The 24,920-nt window shown below is 37.0% G+C and overlaps 1 protein-coding gene across 1 annotated transcript in view; it reads left to right on the plus strand.

The window, feature by feature from the left end:
* LOC131038528 (CBS domain-containing protein CBSCBSPB3) overlaps nt 1-24,920 on the plus strand; it is a 94,546-nt gene that overhangs the window by 43,386 nt on the left and 26,240 nt on the right. Inside the window, exons 2-7 of the mRNA XM_057970981.2 lie at nt 18,187-18,355; nt 18,462-18,594; nt 18,699-18,869; nt 18,979-19,057; nt 19,191-19,304; nt 19,457-19,523. Coding sequence (XP_057826964.2) covers nt 18,187-18,355; nt 18,462-18,594; nt 18,699-18,869; nt 18,979-19,057; nt 19,191-19,304; nt 19,457-19,523 — 733 coding nt within the window. The remainder of the gene's footprint in view (nt 1-18,186; nt 18,356-18,461; nt 18,595-18,698; nt 18,870-18,978; nt 19,058-19,190; nt 19,305-19,456; nt 19,524-24,920) is intronic.

Raw genomic sequence — 24,920 nt, forward strand, 5'->3', positions numbered from 1 at the left:
ACATGCTAACTCATCTCCAATCGTGTCACACAGTTTTGACAATGTTAGCCATGTTCCGCACAACTATTTCGTAACATTTCTAGAAAACAATATAACCAAAAAAGGAGATGAAGGAAGATGAATGGTTGTGTTTCTCATAACTACTAAGACTTCACTTCGTCTTTCATAATTGTATATTAATGTACTATGATTATTCTATCATAGATTGATAAGGATTAAATTTTAATAGGTTGATAACAATATAGCATAAGATAGAAATCTTGTAGCACATCTGATCTTGAATATTTACGAATCTATTTGCATAATACAATCTCACAATTGATAGTTTTAACATGGCATCTTTTCCCTCTTGAATTTCTCTTTTTGTTTGAGCACATTGACTAATAACCAGCTCTCTATCATTTCTGTATTTCTATTGCATTCTTAACACAACTGAATCAGTTTAAGTGAGCTGTTCCTTGGCCACTCTTGGACTATAGATCAGTGGTTTCAGCGCACAAATATGTGAATCCTTATGCAGTTTCTATGAGAGTTGAGTACAAGAAGCTTGATCTTGAAACTGACAATCCTTCTTTGCACCTCTTACCACAATCTCAATGGATGGCTGTCAAATCTATGGTAGAGAAAGTAACTTCAAAAATGTTTCAGACAATCATAGAGTGCACTTGGCAGCAATGAAAATATGAGTTAGAGAAACATGATGTATGAGAAAGAGTGGGAATCATCGAGCATTTCACTCAATTTTTGTAGGATGTTCAAGTTTCCTATATACTCATCTACATTGGCACCAAATAGATTGTTTGGATGCCTAATGCCATGTAAGATACAAGTCAATCTAGACATCGCTATTGTTGGGCAAAATAGATGCAAATGCTCTATATAACTGGCTTAGGCTCACTTGCATATGATATGTGTAATCGATTTTCTGATCAATAAAAGGCTTTCTTTGCACTTGTGAAAGTTTCCTTGTCTGCCATAAAATGACGGAATAATTATTGTACTATCCACGAGGATGACATTACACTTGTAGATACCTAGAATGGTTTTGTGGAAGCATTGTAAGAAGCTTGTTATACCTTGTTGGAAACTATGAGGATCAATACTTCAAGTATCCCTGATTTTGCCTTGGTTGTGACCCATCCGTTCAAGAATATGGTGATATATTCCACATTGAGTAGCAAGTTGAAAGTTCAATAGTCCAAAAAAAATCTCATTTTGAAGTATAGGACGAGCTCGAGACATGATCTTCAGGTTAACATGACTTTGTTTCCTCAAGAGAAGCATACAAAAATGCATGCAAATTTGAACTGAAAGCCAATCATAAGACTTAAAGTGAAGATTCCAAGTCTGAAAATTAGTTGTAGAATAAGAATCTTAAGTCAAGATCTAGACATATTCAAACAAGGAAAAGTACCTTCATCTCAATCTTAGAAAAATAACACATCATTTGAAGAACAAAAGAAACAATTACAAAAAAAAACAAGCAAGTGGTGCACACTGCACAATACACGACAATGGATAACAACATAGGATAATAGTAAACTGATCATGGATTTTGAGCTAAGTTGTATGGTACTGATTGCCAACATTGACTCATCTTCTAGCTCAGAAATAAAAGTAGATCATTTGCTCCATTCTCAAATGTGGTTCATTAGACAACCTAGTCACTTCATTGTTAACAATTCTAGCTAGAAGAACTTAATTTCTGTATAGACAGTTTGAAGACTGAATCTGCAAATGATTCCTCACCCACAACCATATACCATTGGATGGTTCAGCTCAAATGTAATCATAGATGTTGGGTAGAATAGATGCAACATAGTGAAAGCAATCCATAAGTTCTCACACATCAGCACTAAGTAATGCAAAAAGTTGATTAGTTCTAATAAGAAATTTGAGCTTTTAATGGTATGACCTAAATGTGAGAAACATATCCTTGCAGGACAAGCTAATCCCACTGGTTTAGCAGAACGACAGTTGAACAACATTTTAGATAGATACAATGATATCTTTTAGTCACTTGTTCAAGTATCTAAGCAATATGTGATGAGTCAGACTATTTTTTATTCTAGTATTATCCCTTCTTAATGCTTCTCTCACCGTTCATTCCTAGAGAATGAAAAGGTCAAATAGCAGATCCATGAATACGAGGAGAAAGGACACACTAGATCTAAATCTTCCCCTTTGTATCAGTCAATTTTTCTTGTGTTTGAGAAATATGGTACATGGAAGTTTTGCATTGACTCTAGAGTTCTCCACAAAATCATTGTGAAGAATTGGTATCCTCCTCTCAATACTAGATCTCTTGGACAAGATCTATGGTATAAAACAATGCACTAAAATGGATCTTAAATTAGGATATTGTTGGATGACTATTGAACCCTTCGACACTTGGAAGATGGTTTTCAAAGCCAAGGAAGGTTTGATTGAACTGTTGGTTATGCCACTTGTTTTAACTAAAGCTCCCACGATATTCACAAGGATGATGAATGACTTTTTTCCCCTTCACTCCTTTTCGTTTTTGGTTATCTTGATGATTTCCTCATGTTCAGTAATTCATGGGAGGTACATTTCATCATATTCAACAAGCGCCTAAGATTCATGCCATATGAGAATGGGCAATACCAAAGACCCTTATAAATGTTTGCAATTTTTTAGGCTTGAAATATTTTTGTAGTTACTTGCAATAGTGATTGGTCATGATTGCAACTCTCTACCTAAAGTGAATCATGTAATTGACACCAAAGTCGAATGCACCACAAATCAATAAATAACTCTTTGTTAGATCCTTGGGTCAAATATGTTTTCAGGCTTAGATACCGGTTCTTGGGGAAAATGGCCAGGTCCGGGTCCTGGTTCTTGCCTGGTCCTGGTCTGAGCCTGGTTCGTCCTGCCCAGGTGGACCTGGGTGAACCCAAGCCCGTGGGTTCCCAAAAACGGGGCCCACAGGTCATAAAACAAAAAGAAAGCAAATAAAAAACAGTTTTTTTAATGGTTTTTTAACTTGAATCAGTTGAAACTTGAAACTTGAATATTATCTTTTTGGCAAATTATGAATATGATATTACATTTACGATATATGATTATTAGAATATTTATTGGCATTGGCAATTATGGATTTATGATTTATGATTTATCTGTTATCATTTATGTATCATTGTATGGGAAAGTTACATTGTATGTTTCATATTTGTATGTTTGAACTGTGAACATATATAACTTTGATGTTTGAACATATATATAATATATGACATATATATATATGTACGGACGAACCCATACCCGTACCCAAGAATGTTTTTTTGCCGAATCCGCGAATCCATACCCAAATCTGAACCTGAATCCGAACCCGAACCGGTAACTTAGTTTCAGGGAAGATGGTTTCAAATATGTTTCCACATCTTCTTTTGTAGCTTGACACAATGGAACCATTGCCTTCAAGTAATGGCAACTTACCTGGGAGGATATGTGAGTTTAATCAACCTATGGTGCAATGGTGTCCGTGTAACATTGTGGCATCATGTTATATGCTTTTTATAGAATCACTTTAATGATCTCCCCAAGAATGTGTGGGCATATTGCACATCCTAACTCATCTCCATTCATTCTGAACAACTCTGACAATGTCAGCCCTGTTTTCCACAGCTGTTCTACAGTGTTTTGAGAAAATAATAATACAAAAAGAATGAGCTAGGTAAAGACAGCATACTCCACCTATGGATTGGACGAAAGTGGGAATGGTTGTGTTTCTTGTAACTTCCAAGATATCCCTTTGTCTTTGAAACATTGGACATTAATGTACTGTGATTATTCTTTCATAGATTGATGAAATTTCATAGGTTGATAACAAGATAGTAGCAGATGGACATCTTGTAACAAATCTGACCTCTCAAGTCTTGTACAAGTTTTTTTGCATGATACAATTTTGCAGTTTTCAGTTCTAAACTTCCTCTTAAACTTCTCTTCTTGTTTAAGCTCTCTAAACAATATTTGCACTGTCATTTCAGAATTTTGATCTTGTTGATAGCACATTTGAATCAGTTTGAGTGCGTTGTTCCCAGGCACCCTTGGGCCCCAAATCAGTGTGTCAACTTGATGTCCTTCTTTGTGTCTAGTTTTTAGTCCAAAAAAAATAAAAAAGGCCTAGAGGCTTGAGCTTAAAAAGCTCTAAAACAAAACAACAGTGGCAGTTTGAAAACACAAGGGCAGTTTTTAAAGTGCCACTAGTGGGTTGAAAATGCTAGTGCAGTTTTGAATGTGCTGGGGTGTTTTCAAAATCTCCTCTTTGCTGAAAGTGGGGGTTCCGACCTGTTGTGACGTATTCACACATCGCCTTGTTGCAAATGGGGACCCCTACTTTTTTTTCTTTCTGGGGTTGCTTTCTAGGTGTTTAGGGTTTGTCTGTTAGCCTTTGCATTTTGAGTGTCGCCAGGGGATCAATAGGATGGTAGGCTTTGCTTGAGCCAGGGGAGTCAGCAAGTGCTCCAGGTTAGGGTTTCTTTGAGAGTCTTCCTTAGGGCCTGGTTTTGCTCTTGTTGCTAAGTGTGTCTTGCTTTGTGAGTGGGTATCATTCTTGAAGGTCCGAGCTAGGTCAAGTTGGTGAGTGATGAAGTCTGGAATGTCATCCTAATCTTCAAATGCCCTGAAATTTGGCTAAGTCTGGAATGCCCTGATCCTGAAATTTGGCTAAGTCTGGAATGCCCTGATCCTGAAATTTGACTAAGTCTGGAAAACTAAAGAATCCTCCAAAAACTAGATTTTGCAATATAACTCCTGGAGGTCCGAAACCACTCTCAAACATCCTGGAAGTATATATGGAATATAACTTAAAGTATAAGAAAGAAGAAATTATACTTAAATTTTATATTCCATAAAATGATCTTGACGGAGAGTCCAAAATGTCAAATTTCGCTCCTGACCCTTCCAAAGGGTCCAAAGCGAATTTCGCTCTTGACCCTTCCAAAGGGTCCAGAGCGAAATTCTCCATAAGACATTCTACTTTGACCAAAACCTAGAACTAACGCATTCCCAGGCTTGAATGAAGGCAAAAGCACTTGTTTGAATGAAGGAATGCGAAAAAATGAAGTCAGGATCATGGCCTGAGGTGAATTTCGCCCCTGACCCTTCCAAAGGGTCCAGAGCAAAATTCATATTTCCTCTATTTTTCTCCTTAGCTTGACCAAGTTTGTAGACTTTTGAGGCATAATTGAGAAGGTTTGATGCAACTTTGCCTTGGAGAGGAGATTTTAGACCTTGGGATGATGGATTCTAGCCAGGGAGAGGAATTTCGCTCCTGACCCTTCCAAAGGGTCCAGAGCGAAAATCCTTATAACCCTCATTTTCCTTCCTTGTTTTGGATGGGCGTTGGTTTATTAGGCATTGTGTGTGAGTCTTGATGTGTTCTTGCCTTGAGAAGTGTTTTGAAAAGTGAGGATCTTGTCCAAAAATAGGAATTTCGCTCCTGACCCTTCCGAAGGGTCCAAAGCGAAATTCTTCATAAGCCTCATTTGCTCCCTTGTTTTGGATACCAACCTTGTTCCATGGGCGAATTTGGGAAGGAAATAACATGTCTCTGCCTTTTGAGGTGATGGAACGTAGAAATGTGAAGGATTTTGGCCAAGATTAGGAATTTCGCTCTTGACCCTTCCAAAGGGTCCAGAGCGAAAATCCTTATGCACCTCAATTTATCACTTGTCAAGGTTTGGGGGATTTTTGACATGTTCTGACCTTAGGAGGTGAGTAAAGGTGGATGAGATGAAGATTTTAGCCAAGAATAGGAATTTCGCTCCAGACCCTTCCAAAGGGTCCAGAGCGACATTCACTATAATCCTCATTTGCTACCTTGAATGGGCTTAAAACCTGGTTCCTCAAGTGGAAAACAATCTATATTTGCCTCCAGGAGAAGATTGAAGTTTGAAAAATGAGCAATTAAAGCCTAAATCAAGATTTTTGCTCCTGACCCTTCCAAAGGGTCCAGAGCGAAAATCAACGTAAGACTCATTTCTTGCCTTATTTGACCAAATTTTGATTTGCAAGGCATTTCGAAGGGAAGAGTAGACATGTTTGGACGTTGGAAATGTTTGAAAGCTTTGAAAAAATGAAGGATTCTAGCCAAGAAGGTGAATTTCGCTCCTGACCCTTCCAAAGGGTCCAGAGCGAAATTCCTTGCAAGCCTATTTTTTTTGACCTTGCTTAGACCACAAACCTTGTCTCCTGGGTGAAGAATGATGTTTTGTTACCTTCCAAAGAAGATTGGAGTTGAAAAGATGAAGGATCAAGTCAAGAATGAGATTTTCGCTCCTGACCCTTCCAAAGGGTCCAGAGCGAAAATCCTCCTAGACCTCATTTCTTTCCTTATTTGGCCAAGTTTTGATGTCCAGGGCATGTTGAAAGAGAGAATGGGCATATTGAAACCCTTAAGGACGTTTGAAGGAGTTAAGGAATGAGTGTTCTGGCCAAGGAAGGAAATTTCGCTCCTGACCCTTCCAAAGGGTCCAGAGCAAAATTCCTTACAAGCATACCTTTTGACCTTTCTCAGGCTTAAAGCCTTGTTCCTAGGGCAAAGGGAGATGAGATTTTACCTTGCAATGAAGTTTCAAGTTGAAAGAATGATGATTTTAGCTCAAAACAAGATTTTCGCTCCTGACCCTTCCAAAGGGTCCAGAGCGAAATTCTTGGAAACTCATATTTTCTTCTTGGAGATGGTCAAATTCTTGAGTTTTATGCCATGGTTAGGTGGAATTTGATGTGTTCATGCCTTTGAATATTGGATTGAGGTAATGGAGTAGCCAAAACAAGCTCAAAATAGGAAATTCGCTCCTGACCCTTCCAAAGGGTCCAGAGCGAAAATCTTAAAATCACCTTTTCTCCTTGCAAAATCAAGTCAAACTTGGGTTGAACGTGAGAGGAGAAGTGTTTTCTAGCCTTTTGAGGTGAATGCAACTTGAAATGATAGAGGAATAAGCCTAAAAAGTGATTTTCGCTCTTGACCCTTCCAAAGGATCCAGAGCGAAAATCCTAAAAACCATCTTTTCTTCCAAAATTTGAGCAAAGTCAAACGTGTACAAGGGTGAGAGGAGTCATTTGGATTGCCTTAGAGTGGATTTTGGTCACCAAGAATGCAAATTTTGAAGCCAAAATGAGAATTTCGCTCCTGACCCTTCCAAAGGGTCCAGGACGAAATTGTGCAAAACCTATCTTTTCCCTCAAATTTATGCCAAGTCTAGTGTGGGTCAAGATTAGAGGTGTCCTTAGGCATGTCCTTGAATTGTCAAGAGTCATCAAATATGAAGAAATGAGCTCAACACAAGAAATTCGCTCCTGACCCTTCCAAAGGGTCCAGAGCGAATTTTCTCAAAATCACCTTTTTTCCCAATTTTGTGCCAAGCCTAGTGCTGACTAAGGTGAGTTTTGATGGGAGAGGTCCTCAGGAATGACTTTGACTTAGCAATGATTATCAAACTTGAAGGAATTGAGCCAAAAAGTGATTTTTGCTCCTGACCCTTCCAAAGGGTCCAGAGCGAAAATCTTGAAACCACCTATTTTCCTTGCAAGTCTAGTCAAACGTTAGGTTTTCATGGCATGGTTGAGGCTGGAGTGAGATATTCTTGCCTTGTAGGGTGAATTGAAGTAAAGAAAGTGTAAAATAAAGCATAAAGAAGGAATTTCGCTCTTGACCCTTCCAAAGGGTCCAGAGTGAAATTCTCATTATCACCTAATTTGCCCATGTGAGAAGCTAAAAGGATGGATCCCTAGACTTTGTTGGACTAAAACAAGCATATGCTCACCTTCCGGAGGATTTTGGAGTGAAAAAATGGGGTAATTGAGGCCTAATCAAGAAAATCGCTCCTGACCCTTCCAAAGGGTCCAGGGCGAAATCCTTTGAAACTGCTATTTTTCACCTTGTTGGGGCCAGGCGAGGAGCTAATTGTGAGGTAGCGTTGAAAGGAGGTCTAAATGAGCTAGGAATGCAAAATTCGCGCTTGACCCTTCCAGAGGGTCCATGGCAAAATTCTTATAGGGCCTGTTCCTGGAAAGAGTCTTGAACTAACTTCATTTTAATATCTTTTGTTGATGATTTAAGGTGTGAAATACTATGTTGAAATGAATTTATTATGTGTCCTTAATCATCTTTTGATTTGTTTTGCAGATGAAAGAAGATCAAGCCAAGACAAGGACGACCTTCTCCAGTCCAGCATCAACAAGGACGACCTTCTCCAATCCAGCATCAACAAGGACGACCTCTTCTAGTCCAGCATTCAAAGGAAAGGTACACCATCCATCCTGCACATCAAAGAAAAAGGAGGTTAGAGCAAGGGTCCGTTGGAGAAACAAACAGTTTCAGAAGAGTTAACTAAAGTTAGCTTCTCAGCATCACCAAATTGAGCATCAACCAAGCGTCAGACAAGGTGGCATCCTAGTCATCACTCCTCCAGTCGGGTTGGTCCACCTCAGCGTGTCCAGATTCAATGTACCTGACTCATCAAAGATGACACAAACTTCAATATACCTACCCCGGCTATCCATTGGTCGAATATTCTAGAGAAGGCACGTGTCCAAATAATGCAATTATTCATTGGCTAGAATTGAGTTTGTTGTAACAAACCCTAATTAGGGTTTTCATTGTAAAATCTCGGCCATTGATCTCAAGTTGATCTAAGCCATCGAATTGTATTGAGGGCACTATATAAGCCTTGGCTCCTCATTTGTAAAGGCTAATAGTGAGTCAATAGTTGATAGTAGGTGAATAGTTAGCTAATAGTGAATAGTCAGTTGATAGAATAGTAATTAGAGTAGAATAGAAAGAGAAGGCAAAGATTGTTGCCAAGATGTTGTTGTAAAAGACTTGTAAAACTTCATTGAAGAAATGGTGAAATCTATGGGTCGATTCAACAATTTGCATGGTCTCTATACTTCTCAGATTTGATTTCATGTTATTAGATGAGTGGAAGAAATGTGTTTGATTGATGGTGAAATTTGTATATCCATACTACTAGCAGTTTGTTGATTGCAGACTTGCCTTGTGTAGTCAACTAGAATCATTCAGCTTGAGCTTAACTTCAATTGTCACTTCTTCATTGACATGCATCAGCCTGATGGTGTCTATGCCTGTAGTGATGATTTGAACATCATAAAGCTTTCCTCCGAAGATCGCACTAACCTTGTGGAGATGGTCCTGGGATGTCAAGACAAGACTTAGTTAGAATTTTATCAAAGGTCATTCATTGCTCTTACATTCTTAGTGTCAGAATTAGATCCTTTCCTCGCCCTCATCCTTTTTTCTTTTTTCAAAATCTAGGCTAGTGAAATCCTGTGTTCCAATAATATTCAAAGCAAATCAGATGTTTAGGTCGTCAAGTGTAAGTCCCCTTGTGATTCCAGCAAAATCACATCATACCACTGAGAGCTTATCCACGAGTAGAGAACCTACATACAAGAACCTTGGAGTTGCCTCGACTGATCCTTCGGCGAGATCTTCAGCAGTCGGGAAACTTTGCTCAAGAGAGGATAAGGTACCTTTAGGTATTTTATTCTGTGTTCGCATGTGCATAAAAAACACATCAACACGACCAAGCTTAGAAAAACATTGAGATGTTTTATTTTCCAGTTTTCTCTTTTTCTGAGCCTTTTCAATTTCCAAGGATTTCTAACTCTATGAATATGCAATGAAATCTCCAATTGAGCGTTGACGAGAGAAGGAAGGGGATTTAGAGTGGGATTTTATGCATTTTTAGGAGTTCCTAGTGACTTTAGAAAGTTTATAAATTGCTATGGGTTTCTTGAGAGATTGTAAGGGCCCCAGAGGTAGCAAACTAGGGCTTGATGCCATTTATCAAGCCCAAGAGGGTTATACCAATTTGTAGTGTGTTTTCAAGTGATTGTAAGTGAGACTTAATTTTGTCAGAGTTTTTACTTGGAGTGGGTCTCTCTAGGGGAGATTGGTGTTACTTGTCTTTTAATGTTCATTCTCTCTCTGATTTCCTTGAAATTTGTTGATTCTTGCAAGTTAATTATACTCTATTGTTTTTTCTCATTCTGATAACCATTAGAATTTGTGGATCAAGTGGTATTGGATCGAGTTCATTCCTTTGGGAGGTGTGTTGTGACTTGTGAGTGTTTGGCAAGTTCATGCCCACAACTAGATTGAGTAGAAAAAGTGTTCTGCCTTTGCAAAGAGACATAATCTTGTAAGCGTAAGAGAGAGTTGAGAAGCATGGTAGGTGAAGGAGAATTATTAGACGCTGAAGCAAGGTTCTCCATGATGGAGAATGCCATTACAAGTTTATCTTAGTCTATGGAGACCATGGAGAGCCTTACGGAAGTCCTCTTGGAAAGATTTGACAAGGACAAGGATTCTACTTAGGAAGACAAAGCACCAAAGGTGAATAATAGTCTTCCAAGCAAGATTTTATTCAAACAGGAGGTCGAGATTGAGATACTACCATTCAAATAAGATGTAGACATGGAAAAACTGGCCAATTGGATTACATTGCTTGAGGTATTTTTCAGTAGGCATGGTCTCGCTATAGATCAAAATACCTCATTTGTAAGACTAAGGTTTGCAAAACATGCTTTAACTTGTTTTGAGAGCCTCTTTCATGAATTTGAAAAAATAAAATTCTTTGGAACATTTTAAACAATTAATTAAGTAGTTATATCCAAAATATATAAATAGGAAAAGAACATGGAATGACAATTTTATAAAATATGAAGGACAAACTGTAGAAGAATACACCAGTGAATTTCATCGAAGGGCTATTCAAATGAGTAAATATGTGCTAGATGATTAAGTAGTAATGAAATACATAGGGGGTCTTTTTTAATCATCTTTGAAGGCCTGTATTACTTTCATATGGCACTACAAACTGGTATAAGCCCCTTGGGATTGATATCAGTGTTAACCCACTTGTTTTATGTGTTTTCTCTTAAAAACTCTGCAACCATGCTAATAACTTTCTATAGTCGCTAGGAATTCAAAAAAATGCATAAAATCCCTCTCTAATTCTCCTTTGCTCTCTTTGATGCTTAGTTTGAGATTTGATTGCATGTTTATAGAGTTAGAAAGCGTTAAGAAGCCCCTGTAGGTCAGCAAGATTGAGAAACTAAAGAAAAATGGAAAATTGGAATGTCTTGGGACATTTTATTAAGTTTGGGCAAAAGTGCTGCTTTCATTAGAGAGACAGTTTTGAAACCATTTGATACTTTCAAAACCACCCATGCATTTTCAAAACTGCCAGTCACTTTTGAAGCTGCCCCCTTTGGCAGGTAATTGTTTCATTTAAGATATAAATAATGATTGAGGAGGGAACATGACATAAACAATGCTTCTCTATCCATTACACCAACCCTCTTGGTACTACAACTAAGCATAGAATCCACTTAAAGAGTACAATCAATTCAAATACCTTTCTCAATGTAGAGGTTAGAGATACTTTTATTTACCCTTCTTATTTTGCTTGTGATGGTTCTTTTCTAGATGTGACTTTTAACAAGAAGACTCCTTATGACTACCCTTACCTCAATGTACATGTGCAGATTTCTTCCTAGTGCTTGTGGAATTTACTTTTTAATCCTTTTTATATGGTATTCTTTATACCATGACCTTTTGTGATATTATAGATGTCTGTAAAACAAATGTTATGCACTACTAATGAACTCAAGTAGGCGAAGATCATGTTTTAGTTATCTTGGTTAGGATCAGGTAGAAAAGCTGAGGACATTTTTTTCTAACATTATGAGGTGAAGCTTATAACTGTTATCGATACTTATTTAGTTTTAGGCTTCATGTCTTTGAATATTGAGTAACTAGATATCTTTACAAGCTCTAATAGACATGTTTCTTTATGAAAAGAACTTTTATATGGATGAATGGACGACAATTGCAGTGAAGTTGGTGATAATGACATACTTTTGTTTATGCTAGTCAACATATCAAGTTTAAATTCTCAAGGAAATTTGTGCCACAAGAATAATCTTATTTCATTCTTATGATTCTCAATGATTCCTTTGTAAGGGATATGTGCCTCTTCTTGTTTTAGTGTGTGGGTGCTTTCATATGCTTTCTAGGGCTTCTCTATGAAGATTTAGGGTTTGAGCTCAAAGGGGAATTCTTTGATATGATCATGAAACCCATTGTCTTTTATCTATTTGATATTCAGGATCCAATGTTAGATGTTGTTGTTTGGGTGTATGTTGAAAGGGTTTTAGACTATATTTTTCCAATTTTATTATTTGATAAATTGATACAAACAACTAGTCATCTTAGAGTATTTCCCAAGATGGATTGCCAACCTCTTTGATTAAGGGAATAGTTTTCATCATGTGTGTAATGCTTTTGGATTTGATTGTGTAAGTTTTCTTTTTTTTGCATCAACGTTTCAGATCACACTCTATGATCCATCAACATTTTCTTCTCCTTGTGCTCTCCATCTTGATGATGGATCACAGAGTGTGATCTGAAATGTTGATGCAAAAAAAACAAAACTTACACAATCAAATCTAGAAGCATTACACACAGACTAATGGACTGTGGAAATCTACTGACATTGAGTTTTCATCATTTTCCATCTCCATGGATTCAAGTCTTCTTGTTTAGATTCCATCTCCATAAAATAAGGTCCTTGGGAGATCTTGCCTTGGGTTGAAAGATATCAACCTTTTTCTCTTTAGAGTGGATTGCTTCTATGGCTCCCCTAGGATGATGGCATTGTTAGTACTTAGATTAGTTTGGTTCTCCAATCTACACATATCCATGAATTTGCTCGTTTCTTATGATCATTGAACCACAGGGATGCATCCTCCACCCTTCAAAAAAAATAAAATTGTTGCGTTTATAAGTCACAGGGACTTGGGGGAAACATCCTATTGCTGCATCTGTATTGGAGTTGGGACGTGATGGGGATGACAGGACGTCCCCAAGACTTCCAAGAGTCTCCTGACAATCTCGGGGACTCCTTGGAGTCTCCCATCACCCCCAATTAGAAACTCCAATCCTAAACAAAAAATTGTGAAAAGGACATTCATAATGAAGGTTTGTGAGGTTTTGCAGGCTTGATTTGTGCTAGCTAGTGGGGGCTCTACCCTCTAACTCTTGCAAGGGGTGCTGTCCCTTAACCCCATTGGGGGCTCTACCCCAAACCTCCACACACCATTCTTATTGTTAATGCAATGATTGGCACGTTTTTTATGTTTATTAGTTAACAGTCACTTAGTATGCCAAAGTTTCATTTACAATTCTTATACTTAATCTTCATTTGCTCCCAAAGTTCCAAAACTTTGCCCAACATTTTTTAATGTTCAAATTTTAATGCAATCATTCTCATGTTTTTAATGTTTATTAGTGTAAACTTTACATAGTGTGGAAAGGTTCCATTTACAATTCTTATACTTATTCCTTACACACCCTTTTATAACTAAGTATTATATGTATATGTGCCACCTCCCCTGTCGTCCCCTTGCCATCCCCAAACTTAGGCCCTTGGTCCTCCTGTCCGCAAAACTTTGTGGAACATTTCTTATGATACTCTTTTGATGTCCTTCATCTCCGTTTGGAAAAAAAGGGGATCAATTATAAACTAGTCCAAGAGGATATATATTCATTGTCATTGGACTATTGCCCTCTTATTCAATTGAAAATTGATCCCAACAACTATGGAACTAACAACCTTGTTAAAAGATAGAACATTGTAGTCTTTGAGTTGATATGTTGTGTTGCCTCTATTTAGGTGGCAAAGAAGGATGAACACTTTATTCCAAGTCTGCTATCTACTATCATATTTGAGTAAGGTAGTATTGGTTGTAAAAATATTTAGGATGGTCACTTACTACTTTTTTTAATAGCTTTATTAGAGGTGATGTAATTTCGCCTTCTCAAGCATAATCAGTTTGAGAACAATTAGCCTATTTCATGAGTTTCCCTGTAGGCTATTTGGTGTGCAAGGGAGAACTGCAACTTTCTTGGAGAGCACAACATTAAATAAGCAATAGTTTAGTTCATGAGTTCGGGTGATCTTGGTAAGCCGTATGATGCTTTCAGAATGTGATTCTGTCCTTTTGGGAGCTCTCCAAATTTCTTGGAGTAGTAGGCTATTTTAGAATAACAAGTTGCTATAGTTCATCATCTTGAGTCCTCATAAACATTATGGTATGGTTAGAAATTCATATTTACCTCATTTTGTTGCTATTTGTAACTTGGGTATTAGATAGTTATAACATAAGTTTTTCTAAGGAGAATAAATCAGAAAGGCAACTAAGGTATAATTATTTAATAAAAAAGTGTTTTAAGTTGTGCCTTCAGGGGGACACCTAGGCACATGGGGGACTTTGCTCTAATAAAAAGGATTATTACTTAATTTGAAAAAAGAGCTTTTGGAAGGAAAGAGGAAATTATTATTTTTTCTCCAAAATGTTATATTAATAGGATGAGAGCTCATTGTTGAGGTTAAAGGTGTTATGATTTTTGTTTCTACTTTAGAGAGAATCTGTGTTTTATCTCCAATTTTCATGAGGACAAAAACCTTCTCAAAAATACTAGTTTCGGTGACAAAAACCCTCCCAGCTAGTTAGAGTGATTTCATCCAAGATTCACTAGTGCACTTGCAAGTGAAGCTTCCAGTTGTTTTCATAAATCGAGGTTTTTGATGTGTTCTGAATTGCAATGATTTAACATTGTTTTTCTTGAGTATTTCAGCTGCTTGGAGTGATTTTGATGGGCAATTTTGAAGTTTTTATGCTGGCTGTACTATTGTTGTACCCTCCTTGGCTATACCATCTGAAGAGTCTTCATGTTGGGTAATCAATTCATTTTCCTACTGTTGAGTTGTTATTAATGATCTCTGTGCAGTCTGTAAAACTTTAGAAGGTCAGGTTGAAGTGTTGTTTGGGCCGTACCATTTCCAGGGCCATGCCTGTGACGGAGGCGTGAGGATCACCACTTTGGTTGCTACCCATTTGTTGCTGAGTTTGATATGATTGGTAAATCTTGTGGCCTCTTGTGCTCTGGAGAAATCAGTTTATAAGGCATGAGTGGTATGCTTTTTGGGCTTACACAGCCGTTGGTCCAGCAAACAATTCCTAATCTCAAACCCACAACTCTTTGATAATGTCTTTCAATCTGATACAGAGTATTGCCCAGTGAGTTCTAGTATGCATTGAGTTTTCGGAGTGTTACCAGCAATGGTTCAGTTTTGATTACCAGTTTACTAGCAAGAACATAGTGTAATCTGACCTCACCAATCTCTTATATCATCTTCTAGAGGTATATTTCATATTGGGTAGTTTGAATACTTGTTTATCCATATTATTTGGTTCATTCTGGATTGTTACAGCAGTCACGTTTGTAATCAGACTTAATAACAGCATAAATCAGCAAGCTTATATATGATGATTTTGTAACACGTTTCATATTATCTTGTAATTCTGTAGATGATAGTACTGCTAGTGGCTTGTCATGCACTTTAATGTATTTGCATACTCCACTGAATAAGTGGAAGTAGCTATGTTGTGTAATTGCACTTTGCTGAACAATTGAGAAGTGATTGTATTGTGTAATTGCACTCCGTTGAATAAGGTAGAGGTGTCTGTGTCATGCAATGGCACTCCGTTGAATATGTGAGAAGTGTCTGGCTCATTGTAATCACACACTCCACTTAACAAGCCTTTGAAGTGTTTTCTTATCAGTTTTTGCATAACGCACTCCATTGAAGAAGTAAACTTTTGGCTGGCCTTGCTGCCTGCTGCGTTTTTTTCAATATTGTTGCATTTTAGATAGTTGGTGTGGTCATAAGCATCATATTCTCTTACCTTGCCCATTTTGGGAACTTGGTGATCAGAAGGTGATAAGGACATTGCATTGTAGCTTCATTTCTGTTGAAAAAGTTTTCAAAAGAAATCTACGGTGGTTATTATAGGTAATTGGCTCTTTACCTTATGAGTTATCACCTTTAGATGTCAGGTGCTTTAGGGGACTCAGAGGACCCATGATTATATATGCCCTACCCTTTTTGCCCCCTTTTGCCCCCTTTTGCCCCTTCCCAAGTTGTTCAACTGGACCCACTTATTTCGAGATTTTCTCTTATGTACATTATATTATCTTGTTTTGGTTGTTAAGCTTGAGAATCCACACCCTTAGACATTGGGCTGTTTAGGGGGCACAAAAGACTACCATAATTGTACTCCCTCCCCTCCTCAATCCCCTTTTGTCCCTCCACAAGATTATTCAGTTGGACCTACTTATATTTTGATACTTAGAGCAATCTCCTCCCTCACTCCAAGGTTTCCATTAGCTTCAATTTCTTTGGCAAGGGGTCCCCCTTCTTCATATGGTTATTATAAAGATGCAATACATGACATGTTTACTTGCATGGGTTTACTCATTTTTGTTTCGCCACTTAGATAGTCAGAATCTTTTCTTATTGTCCTTATGACTTGTAGCTTCTAGCATCCTATTTCTTTTGGATGTAAGCACTCATTTACAGCTCCCTTGCTATTGGAACTGACGTACTTTTGAGTCTCTTTCACCCATTTCAGTGATTTGTGGACATTAATATAAGTTCTTTCTTCCTCACATTTGTAGCTTACCATTATCCTTATTTTATTTTAGCTAATGATCCTTTTGGCAACTAGCAGTTACTGCTATGCTCCTAACCCTATAATGTGTTTTTGGTTATGAGTAGTTGGCTTGTGGCTACCTTAAATCTTAATTAAGTCATATTATCATTATTATATTCTTATTTAGTTAATCGGATCGGCCTAGGATTATATGTTGTTGTCTAAGTCAGCTTGGGTGATATCCTTGGCATAAGTATGGTATGTATATGAGGTAGAGGTAAGTTATTATCATCATGTTGAGTATTGTGTTCTTGTTGAAGAATACTGGAGCTGGAGGTATCCCCCTCGATGTGGATTAGGAGGTTGCCCCCTCAAAGTGGCATATTATTATCAAGTATTTGTAGAGTATTTACTATTATATTCTTCTATAGTGCAAGTTGTTTCATAACAAGCTTGTTATGAAGTAACTTGCACAATAGAAGATATAATATGAAATATGCTGCAAATACTTGATAATAATATATCACTTCGATGGGGCAACATCCTAATCCACTTCGAGGTGGATACCTCCAATAGTCTTCAATAAGATCTCAATACTCAACATGATGATAATAACCAACCTATACCTCCTATATATACTTTACTTATGCCTAGGATATCATCTAGGCCGACTTAGACAACATATAATCCCCAGGCCAACCTAATTATCTAAATAAGAATATATGATAATATGACTTAATTAAGAGTTAAAGTAGCCACAAGCTGATTACTCATAACCCAAGACACACTATAGAGTTAGGGGCATAGTTTTTACTCTTTACATACAATGTTGGCAACTACTATATTATTGACAATGATCATATTTTTAAAATTCTGACTTTGTTCACTATTGTGAAATGGTTTTGGGACAATTTTCTTTGACAAAAGGAAATTATCATGATCAAATTTGATATGGGGCCCTTGAGTGCCCAAAGAATAACACACCAAACATAGATTTGCATGAGAGAATTTTAAGAGTGTAAATATCAAACCAGAGTGCTTAGGCTAAGATAACACATGAGCAACGTGGCACAATGTTAGAACTGTAAATTGCATGTTTCTAATGTACAAATATCTTGTATAGTGATCTGTGAAGTTGAATAATGCTCATTCATTGATTCACATCTTTCTCTGAATAATGACCATTTTACATTAATATTCAAGTATAGAAGATGAAGGGATGACATGGAAGTTACAAGAGACATAACAACTTGTCCTCAGTTGATTCATTTCCTCTGATTTGCTTCTTTTTAGAAACTCTGCAATAGAAATGCACAGAACAGGTTCACTTTATCAGACTGATGCTGTTTTGATGAAGAGGGTTTAGATTTTTGTGGTTTGACATGTTCTTGGGAGGGTTCGACTTGTGATGAAGATGGCATATGATGCCCAGCACTGCCACTGTACCGTGAGATTATCAAAGTCCCAGTTTCTTCCAGATTAGAATTTTGACAACGATCAGTAATTAGGATTCATTTGGAATGATAAGTGGAATATTAGTTAAAATATTTTATTATTGCTGCTTGGTCTTGGTAATTGGAAATAATTTTTACAAGTTTCAATTTAAAATTAGCATTCTGTGTCATTATTCATTTTCAGGTCACTCACAGGGGAGAAAACTGTTAAAAAATTGAGATTGTCAAAAGCTCTCACAGTTCCAGAGGGTACATCAGTTGTAGATGTATGTCGTCGCATGGCTCTGCGTAGAGTGGATGCTGCCTTAATTACTGATTCCAATGCTCTGCTTTGTGGGATAATAACTGATAAGGTATGCTGGGACTCTCTTACGCAAAGCATTTTTATTTTATATAAGTAATATGATCTTTTGGAGTTTGCTTAAGATGAAAAGTAAAATTTTGCTTTGGCTGTTGTAGGATATAACAACAAGGGTTATAGCAGAAGGTTTAAAACCGGCAGAGATATTTGTGTCCAAAGTGATGACAAGGAACCCAATATTTGTAATGGCTGACACATTAGCAGTAGAAGCATTACAAAAAATGGTTCAAGGTTAGTAAAATAGTATCAGAGATATTGTATATTGTGTTTTATAATGGTGAATGGAATTTCTTTGTCAGTATCACGATAAAAGTTCAATGCCAATATTAATGCAGGAAAATTTCGACACTTGCCTGTTGTGGAAAATGGTGAGGTCATAGCTTTGCTTGATATCACAAAATGCCTCTATGATGCTATATCAAGAATGGAAAGAGCTGCAGAAAAGGGTAATGCCATTGCAGCTGCTGTTGAAGGGGTAGAACGGCAATGGGGAAGCACAATTTCTGGTAACGTTTTGTGTTTCTCACTTGTTGGAAATAGGTACTTGGTTTAATTATATCATGAAACCCTTGGCTTCTACTTCTTCTATATCTATGTTGAATTTGACAATATCAGGTACCAATACTTTCATTGAGATGCTACGTGAGCGAACATTTAGACCATCTCTGGCTACTATTTTGACGGAAAATACAAAGTAGGTATTTCCTTATCTAGAAGTAGCGGTAGTGTTCTAGTTTGGCAGTGTATTGCATTCATATATTTTAGGTTAAGCATACACTTTATGAAAATATAAAATTAATTCTATTTCATACATATACTTTTATCAGGGTACTGACAGTTGCACCTACTGAATCCGTATTCATGGCTACAAAGAAAATGCGTGAATTTCAATTGAATGCGGCTGTTGTAACAGTTGAGAATAAACCACGTGGAATCCTCACGTATGAAATTTTGGATATTTTCCACTGGATTTGGCTGTTGAGTTGTTTTTTTGTGCATTTTTTTCAAATTTATTCCTTTATTCTCATAGCAGAGAAAGTCTTGACATTTACAAAATATTTATGATTCTTTTAAAATGTTTTATGAGGTGCAGTTCAAAGGATGTTTTAATGCGAGTTGTGTCACAAAACCTATCTCCTGAATCTACGCTAGTTGAAAAGGTATGACAGCTTCTAAGTTCTGGGTTTTTCCTTGTATGCATATTTTAGCAGCAATGGATGGAAAAATTGGAGTTGGAAACTGTGATGCTTTTAGAAGCTAAGGATTTTGCTTTATGTTTTCCTTTTTCCCATTGGAATTTTGCCTTTTAAGTTTAAATGCAATTTTCAGGAAAGATAGCTGAAAATTGAAGTTCAATATGCTTAGAAGATTATGAACTAGATACATCTGTATTTTTGTTTTATGTATTTTGTTACAATTTATTTTATGTTAAGCAACTTTTAGAATTTTCCATATTGGTATACAAATTTAGAGAGAAAGAAAAGTGTTAGTTTAAAGTTCATGAATGACCTAGGTAAAGTACTAGAAGTTACTAGCAAGTCTTAGAAATCCAACAGCTGAAAAAACAGGTAGCATGCAAACTATTCAAGACCCATGGAGGAAGGATAAACCCTCGACAACTTAGAATAGATAAATACATATGAAACAATGCAAAAACCATATTAAAGGAATGTCTTCTAATAAAATCATGTGAATTGGAGCTGATGAATATTGAAGTTTGGTGGTGTTTTAAATTGTCTCCTGTGAGACAAATTAGTAAGGGAAGCAACCTAAGATCTAGTCACTACACCTAAACATTAAGCTATGAACAAGAATCAACAGTTATGTACACTATATAAGATTCTCAATGGGGTCGCATGAAAAAAATAACTGAAAGTAATCTTGACCTATCTTTTGGATCTTGGAGGTAGAGCACCAGACTTGAAAGTTTTTTATCTCACAAACAAGGTTTCTTCAAAAGTCAAGCTTGCAATTATACATAGTATACTGAAAGGCATGCTTACTAATTGGCTGAAAAAACTAAAAAGGGACCAATATATCCACATCAATGAATAGTGTAAGATTTTAGAAAAAAACACTTAGAAACATACAAAGTTACTAAGATGAAAGACAATGGCTAATACAAATTTTAACACAATTCTTTACTATTATCCTCATATTAAAATCTTACATAAGAACACAATAACTCAGATTGAACACATGAATGGCAATTGCTGCAGCATAAACTTAAATTCAGCTATTATTAAGAATAACTTGTGCCTAATGTGCTTATTTAAAGGTTACAAGGAATAACTTTTGGGGATTTAAGAAATCATAATAAAATATCTCAAAATTCATTGCTTTAAAGCTTATTCAAGAGTTGCAGGAAAAGCAGAAAGAAAACAAATCTATTTTAAAACAACAAATAGAACAAAGTGTGCTTAATTATATTTCATTATGCTTCAAGTCTTAACCAGAACTTACTGTTGCCATTTCCTTTCAAAACTTTAATATCTTAGTCATTTCCATACCCTTTCCTTTCTTGCAGCCATCATGACCCATGAATCTCATTATTTTTTCATTTTGAAATGCCTACAACCTTGAATACCCTGCAAGAAATGTTAGTTTAAACACACGAACAAGACATGACATCCTTACAATTAGGCAGGGGAACACTACAACTGACTTGGATTAACACATGAATGATGTCTAATTAATGACAAAATGGACAAAAAGTAGAATGAAAAACAAGTTTTGTAGGGTTACAACAAAGTGGGAGGCTAAGGATGTGTCATGTCCCCTCTTTAGCTCTGTCTAGCAGAGACATGTGAGTCAGCTTATTTTGGGGTCTTGTAGGCTGACAGTGGTGGATAGAGACTCAGAGAGGATATTTAGTGTTTGGGATTTGGTATTCTGGCAGTACTAGACCAGTTCGGAGCAGTTCCTTAATTTTAGGAGGCATTTCCTTCTTTTGTGGAGGCTATTCCTACTATTTAGGAGGATTTGACAATACCCAGGGTTGGGTTACCATGAGACTATTCCTTGGGTTCAATTTCAAGAGATTTGGGTATGTTTCCTAGCTTCTAGGAGCATCCCTAGATTTTAGGGACAAGATTGCTCGAGGATCCATGATTTCCGACAACAGTCACAGACAGGTGGCAGGCTCCGTTTCAGACTTGTGGAGTCAGATGAGCATTATACGGCTATTTGGGATATATCTTTAATATTTCCTAAGTTAGCACCTTATTAATTAAATAATGCTATTTATATAGCTAATTGGAGTAATAAGGGGATTTTGGCTTCTTCTGGTCAGGCAGGCATGTGTGTTATAGCTCGTTGGAAAGGTCTTGAATTATTATAACTTATTTTCATCATCCAGAGACCTTCTGGCACCTTGAGTTTTGTTATTCGACGAAAGGGGTGTTTTTCCTATACATAAAGGCCTTTTAATTAAGAATATGCCATTATTTAATAAAGGTAAAAGCATATTCTCCATTTAGGGTTCGAGTAGCTTTGAGAGGGAGATAAAAGGAGATGTTGGCTCATTATTTTATTATCTTTTTACATCTTCAAACTTGGCATTTGTGATTTTGCTCTGAGGAGCGATTTCTGGAGAACTGGGACGCAAACCCCAGGGCTTGGATATTGGGACGCAAACCCCAATAGAAGGTTTCAGCAGCTTCATTTGGTTTCAGACTTTGATTGGAGTGCAAGTTCAGCATTGGAAGAGCTTTGGCTTTGGACGTTGGGTATATTGCTTGGCAGGTGGGAGTTCCTTGGCTGTCTGGACGTGACTGCAGCAGCCGTACGGCCTCCTTCCAGTTGGCATGTGGGTTGCTGATTGGTATTCATCAGCCATCTCCTTTCATTGTGCGTGGATGGTCTTTCATGCAGCCGGCAACATTGTTTTGGTTGGTAGATACTTTGCTGGCATATCATTTATGCATTTTGCCTAGTACGATTTGTAGCTATTCTGGATTGGCTGAATATTATATTATTGCACATTATTTTCCAGCCTATTTCATATTTGCTGCTGTTGTTATTCATTGTTTACCTATATCTGGAAAAATACAAACAAAAACAAAAGACACAACCTTTCTGCAACTTTTGTCTCTCTCTGAAAGATCATTTAATAAACAGGAAGAATATATTTTAAAACAAATAATTAAAAATTGCAGCCTGTCAGCTTAAAAGATCCATCAGGGATCTTTGAGTGGTATCAAAGCCTTGATCTTGCCAGCCTGTTGGGTGAAGATCAGTAGTTTAATTTTATATTGAAGCTTTGTTGCAGACCAAATTGGTCATCATGACAGGGTTGTCTAAGAATAAACAAACAGGGAAAAAATTCGAGCAAACACCTTCAGGGAGTTCCACACAACAGTTATGAACAACTATGAGGAGTATTGTTCCCTTCTGAAAAAGATACGTGACTGTTTTTCCTTCACACAATTCATGGGAATACCTGATGAAGAGGACTTGATGCATTCGAGTCCACATCATCAACCAAGGAGGCAACATGAATCATTTGAGAACCAAGGAAGCAGTGGAGGAGCAAAGGAAATGATGTCTGCAAATGAGATTGGCAGAAAATTAGTTGATTTCTTTGATAGCCAGGCAGATTTGATTGGTGAAAATAAAATCTCAGCATTAGGGAATAATTAATATGAGACTTCTACATCCTTGCAAGGTGTCTTATAGGTGGATTCCGTTGGAGAGCATGACAGTAGAAACAGCTCTCAAGGAATGAATGTTGAGTTACATGAAACAGATGCATTCTCTAGTGAATTAGTTGACTCTATTGTTGAGACCAATTCCATACATGAAGAAAAATCAGAGGTTAGCATGAATGAAACAACCCATCATAAATCAGATTTTGTGTACTTTGGGGCAGCAGATATAGAGCATTGCCAAAGGTTGAATGGAGCTTGGTTAGATAGAGCTATGCAAGCAAAGATGCTTGCTACCCAAGCAAGACAACACTTGCAAGAGTTCAAGGAAAGATGCAATCAGCTTGATAATGCAAGAAGACAAAGAGAGTCATACATTAGATCGTTATTTCTTCCAAGGGAAGAATGTGTAGATGAAGAGCTTACAAGGGAAAAGTTTCTTGAGGTAAGCCCACAAGAAGAGCATGTTACATTGTGTGAAGAAGAAAGGAGGTATGATTCAAGAAATTCAGTTTGGTCTAGTTTGCCTTATGAAGTGTATGACTTCCTTCTTTTAGAGAGCCCCTTGAAGACTCAAAACATTAATGCTGATATTTACACACTTGATGGACTAGCCACAAGTGACATATCCATTTGTGTGGAATGGAACATATTTCATTTCAAATTGGCTAATCATGCATCATCTACAATGAAAGGACAGTTATTAAGGTCACATGAGGCATTCTATCTTAAAGAGCTTATTATGGAGTCCAAGAGATTGTCTACCAAGAAAATCTTGTATTTTGATAATGTTTGGTTTGTTTTGCATACTACACCTTGGAGACAATTGGTAAGGAAAAGCATAGCAATCATGGAGGTGAAGGTATGGATTAGATTAAAGGCAGCTATGGAAGCTATAAATCCATGCTACTTGCAGCAGGGTACACTTCATAGGTCAACATTCATGAAAGGAGACCCTACCCTCAAGAACAATACAAGGAATGGCAATGAAGACACCTTGGGAAGGTTTGAACATAATTCTGATTTCCTAAATTGGGACATAAATATTTTGACTTCATATGGGTACAAATCCAAGAAGGATAGTGTAGACAACTATAGCATGGTTGACATTTATGAAAGGATAAATAGGCATGAGGTTGTGCTGGGAACTTCTATTTGCCCACAATCTGATTTTATAATAGCAGTTAGAGAAAAACACAAATCAGTTTGTATGTTGATGTCTCACCTTTATGATGTTGACACTTTGCTTGAGTGTAAGGATGTCCTAGTCTCAAGTCTTGATATGTTACTTGATTGGGCTGCCAAGTGTATGCAAGTGTACTCTTGCATTGAAGTTTTCCAAGGTAATGGAAGAAAGGCTACAATCATTCCTAAGTCTATGATTAAGGACAGCAACGTCATCCTCTTTCACTTACATGAATTTGCAGATCCTATTCATGGAGCAAGTAGTGAAATTGAATTTGCAAATGTTGGTATACATGATACATTGGTTAAGCATGGTTATTTTGATGATGTCTCTTCCAAGAGGATTGGATTTGTTTATATCAAAACAACAGTATTAAATCAGTCTGAAGAAGTTTGTGACGTACACTACTCCATACATAATGAGGAGCAAGACTTATCTTATGCTGAGTTTGTAGTTGATGTTGACAGCAGTACTTCAGTTGAGACAAGAAAAATCAATAACACACCGACAATAGGCATATCAGCAGTGAACAAAGAGCCAAGGAAGCTAATGATTATTGTTGAAGATGTGGCAGCCAAGAGTGTGCAGGTACAATTCAGTGTTGAAGACTTCAAAGGAAACACAAGGAAAGGTAATAACAGTGAGCTAGCAGCCCATACTCATGTAGAAGACAATGTTATCGAGTCATCTAATGTTGGCATTCAATTTTGGGAAGATAGACATGG

This window comes from Cryptomeria japonica, chromosome 10, assembly GCF_030272615.1.
Source record: "Cryptomeria japonica chromosome 10, Sugi_1.0, whole genome shotgun sequence".
Classification (NCBI taxonomy): Eukaryota; Viridiplantae; Streptophyta; class Pinopsida; order Cupressales; family Cupressaceae; genus Cryptomeria; species Cryptomeria japonica.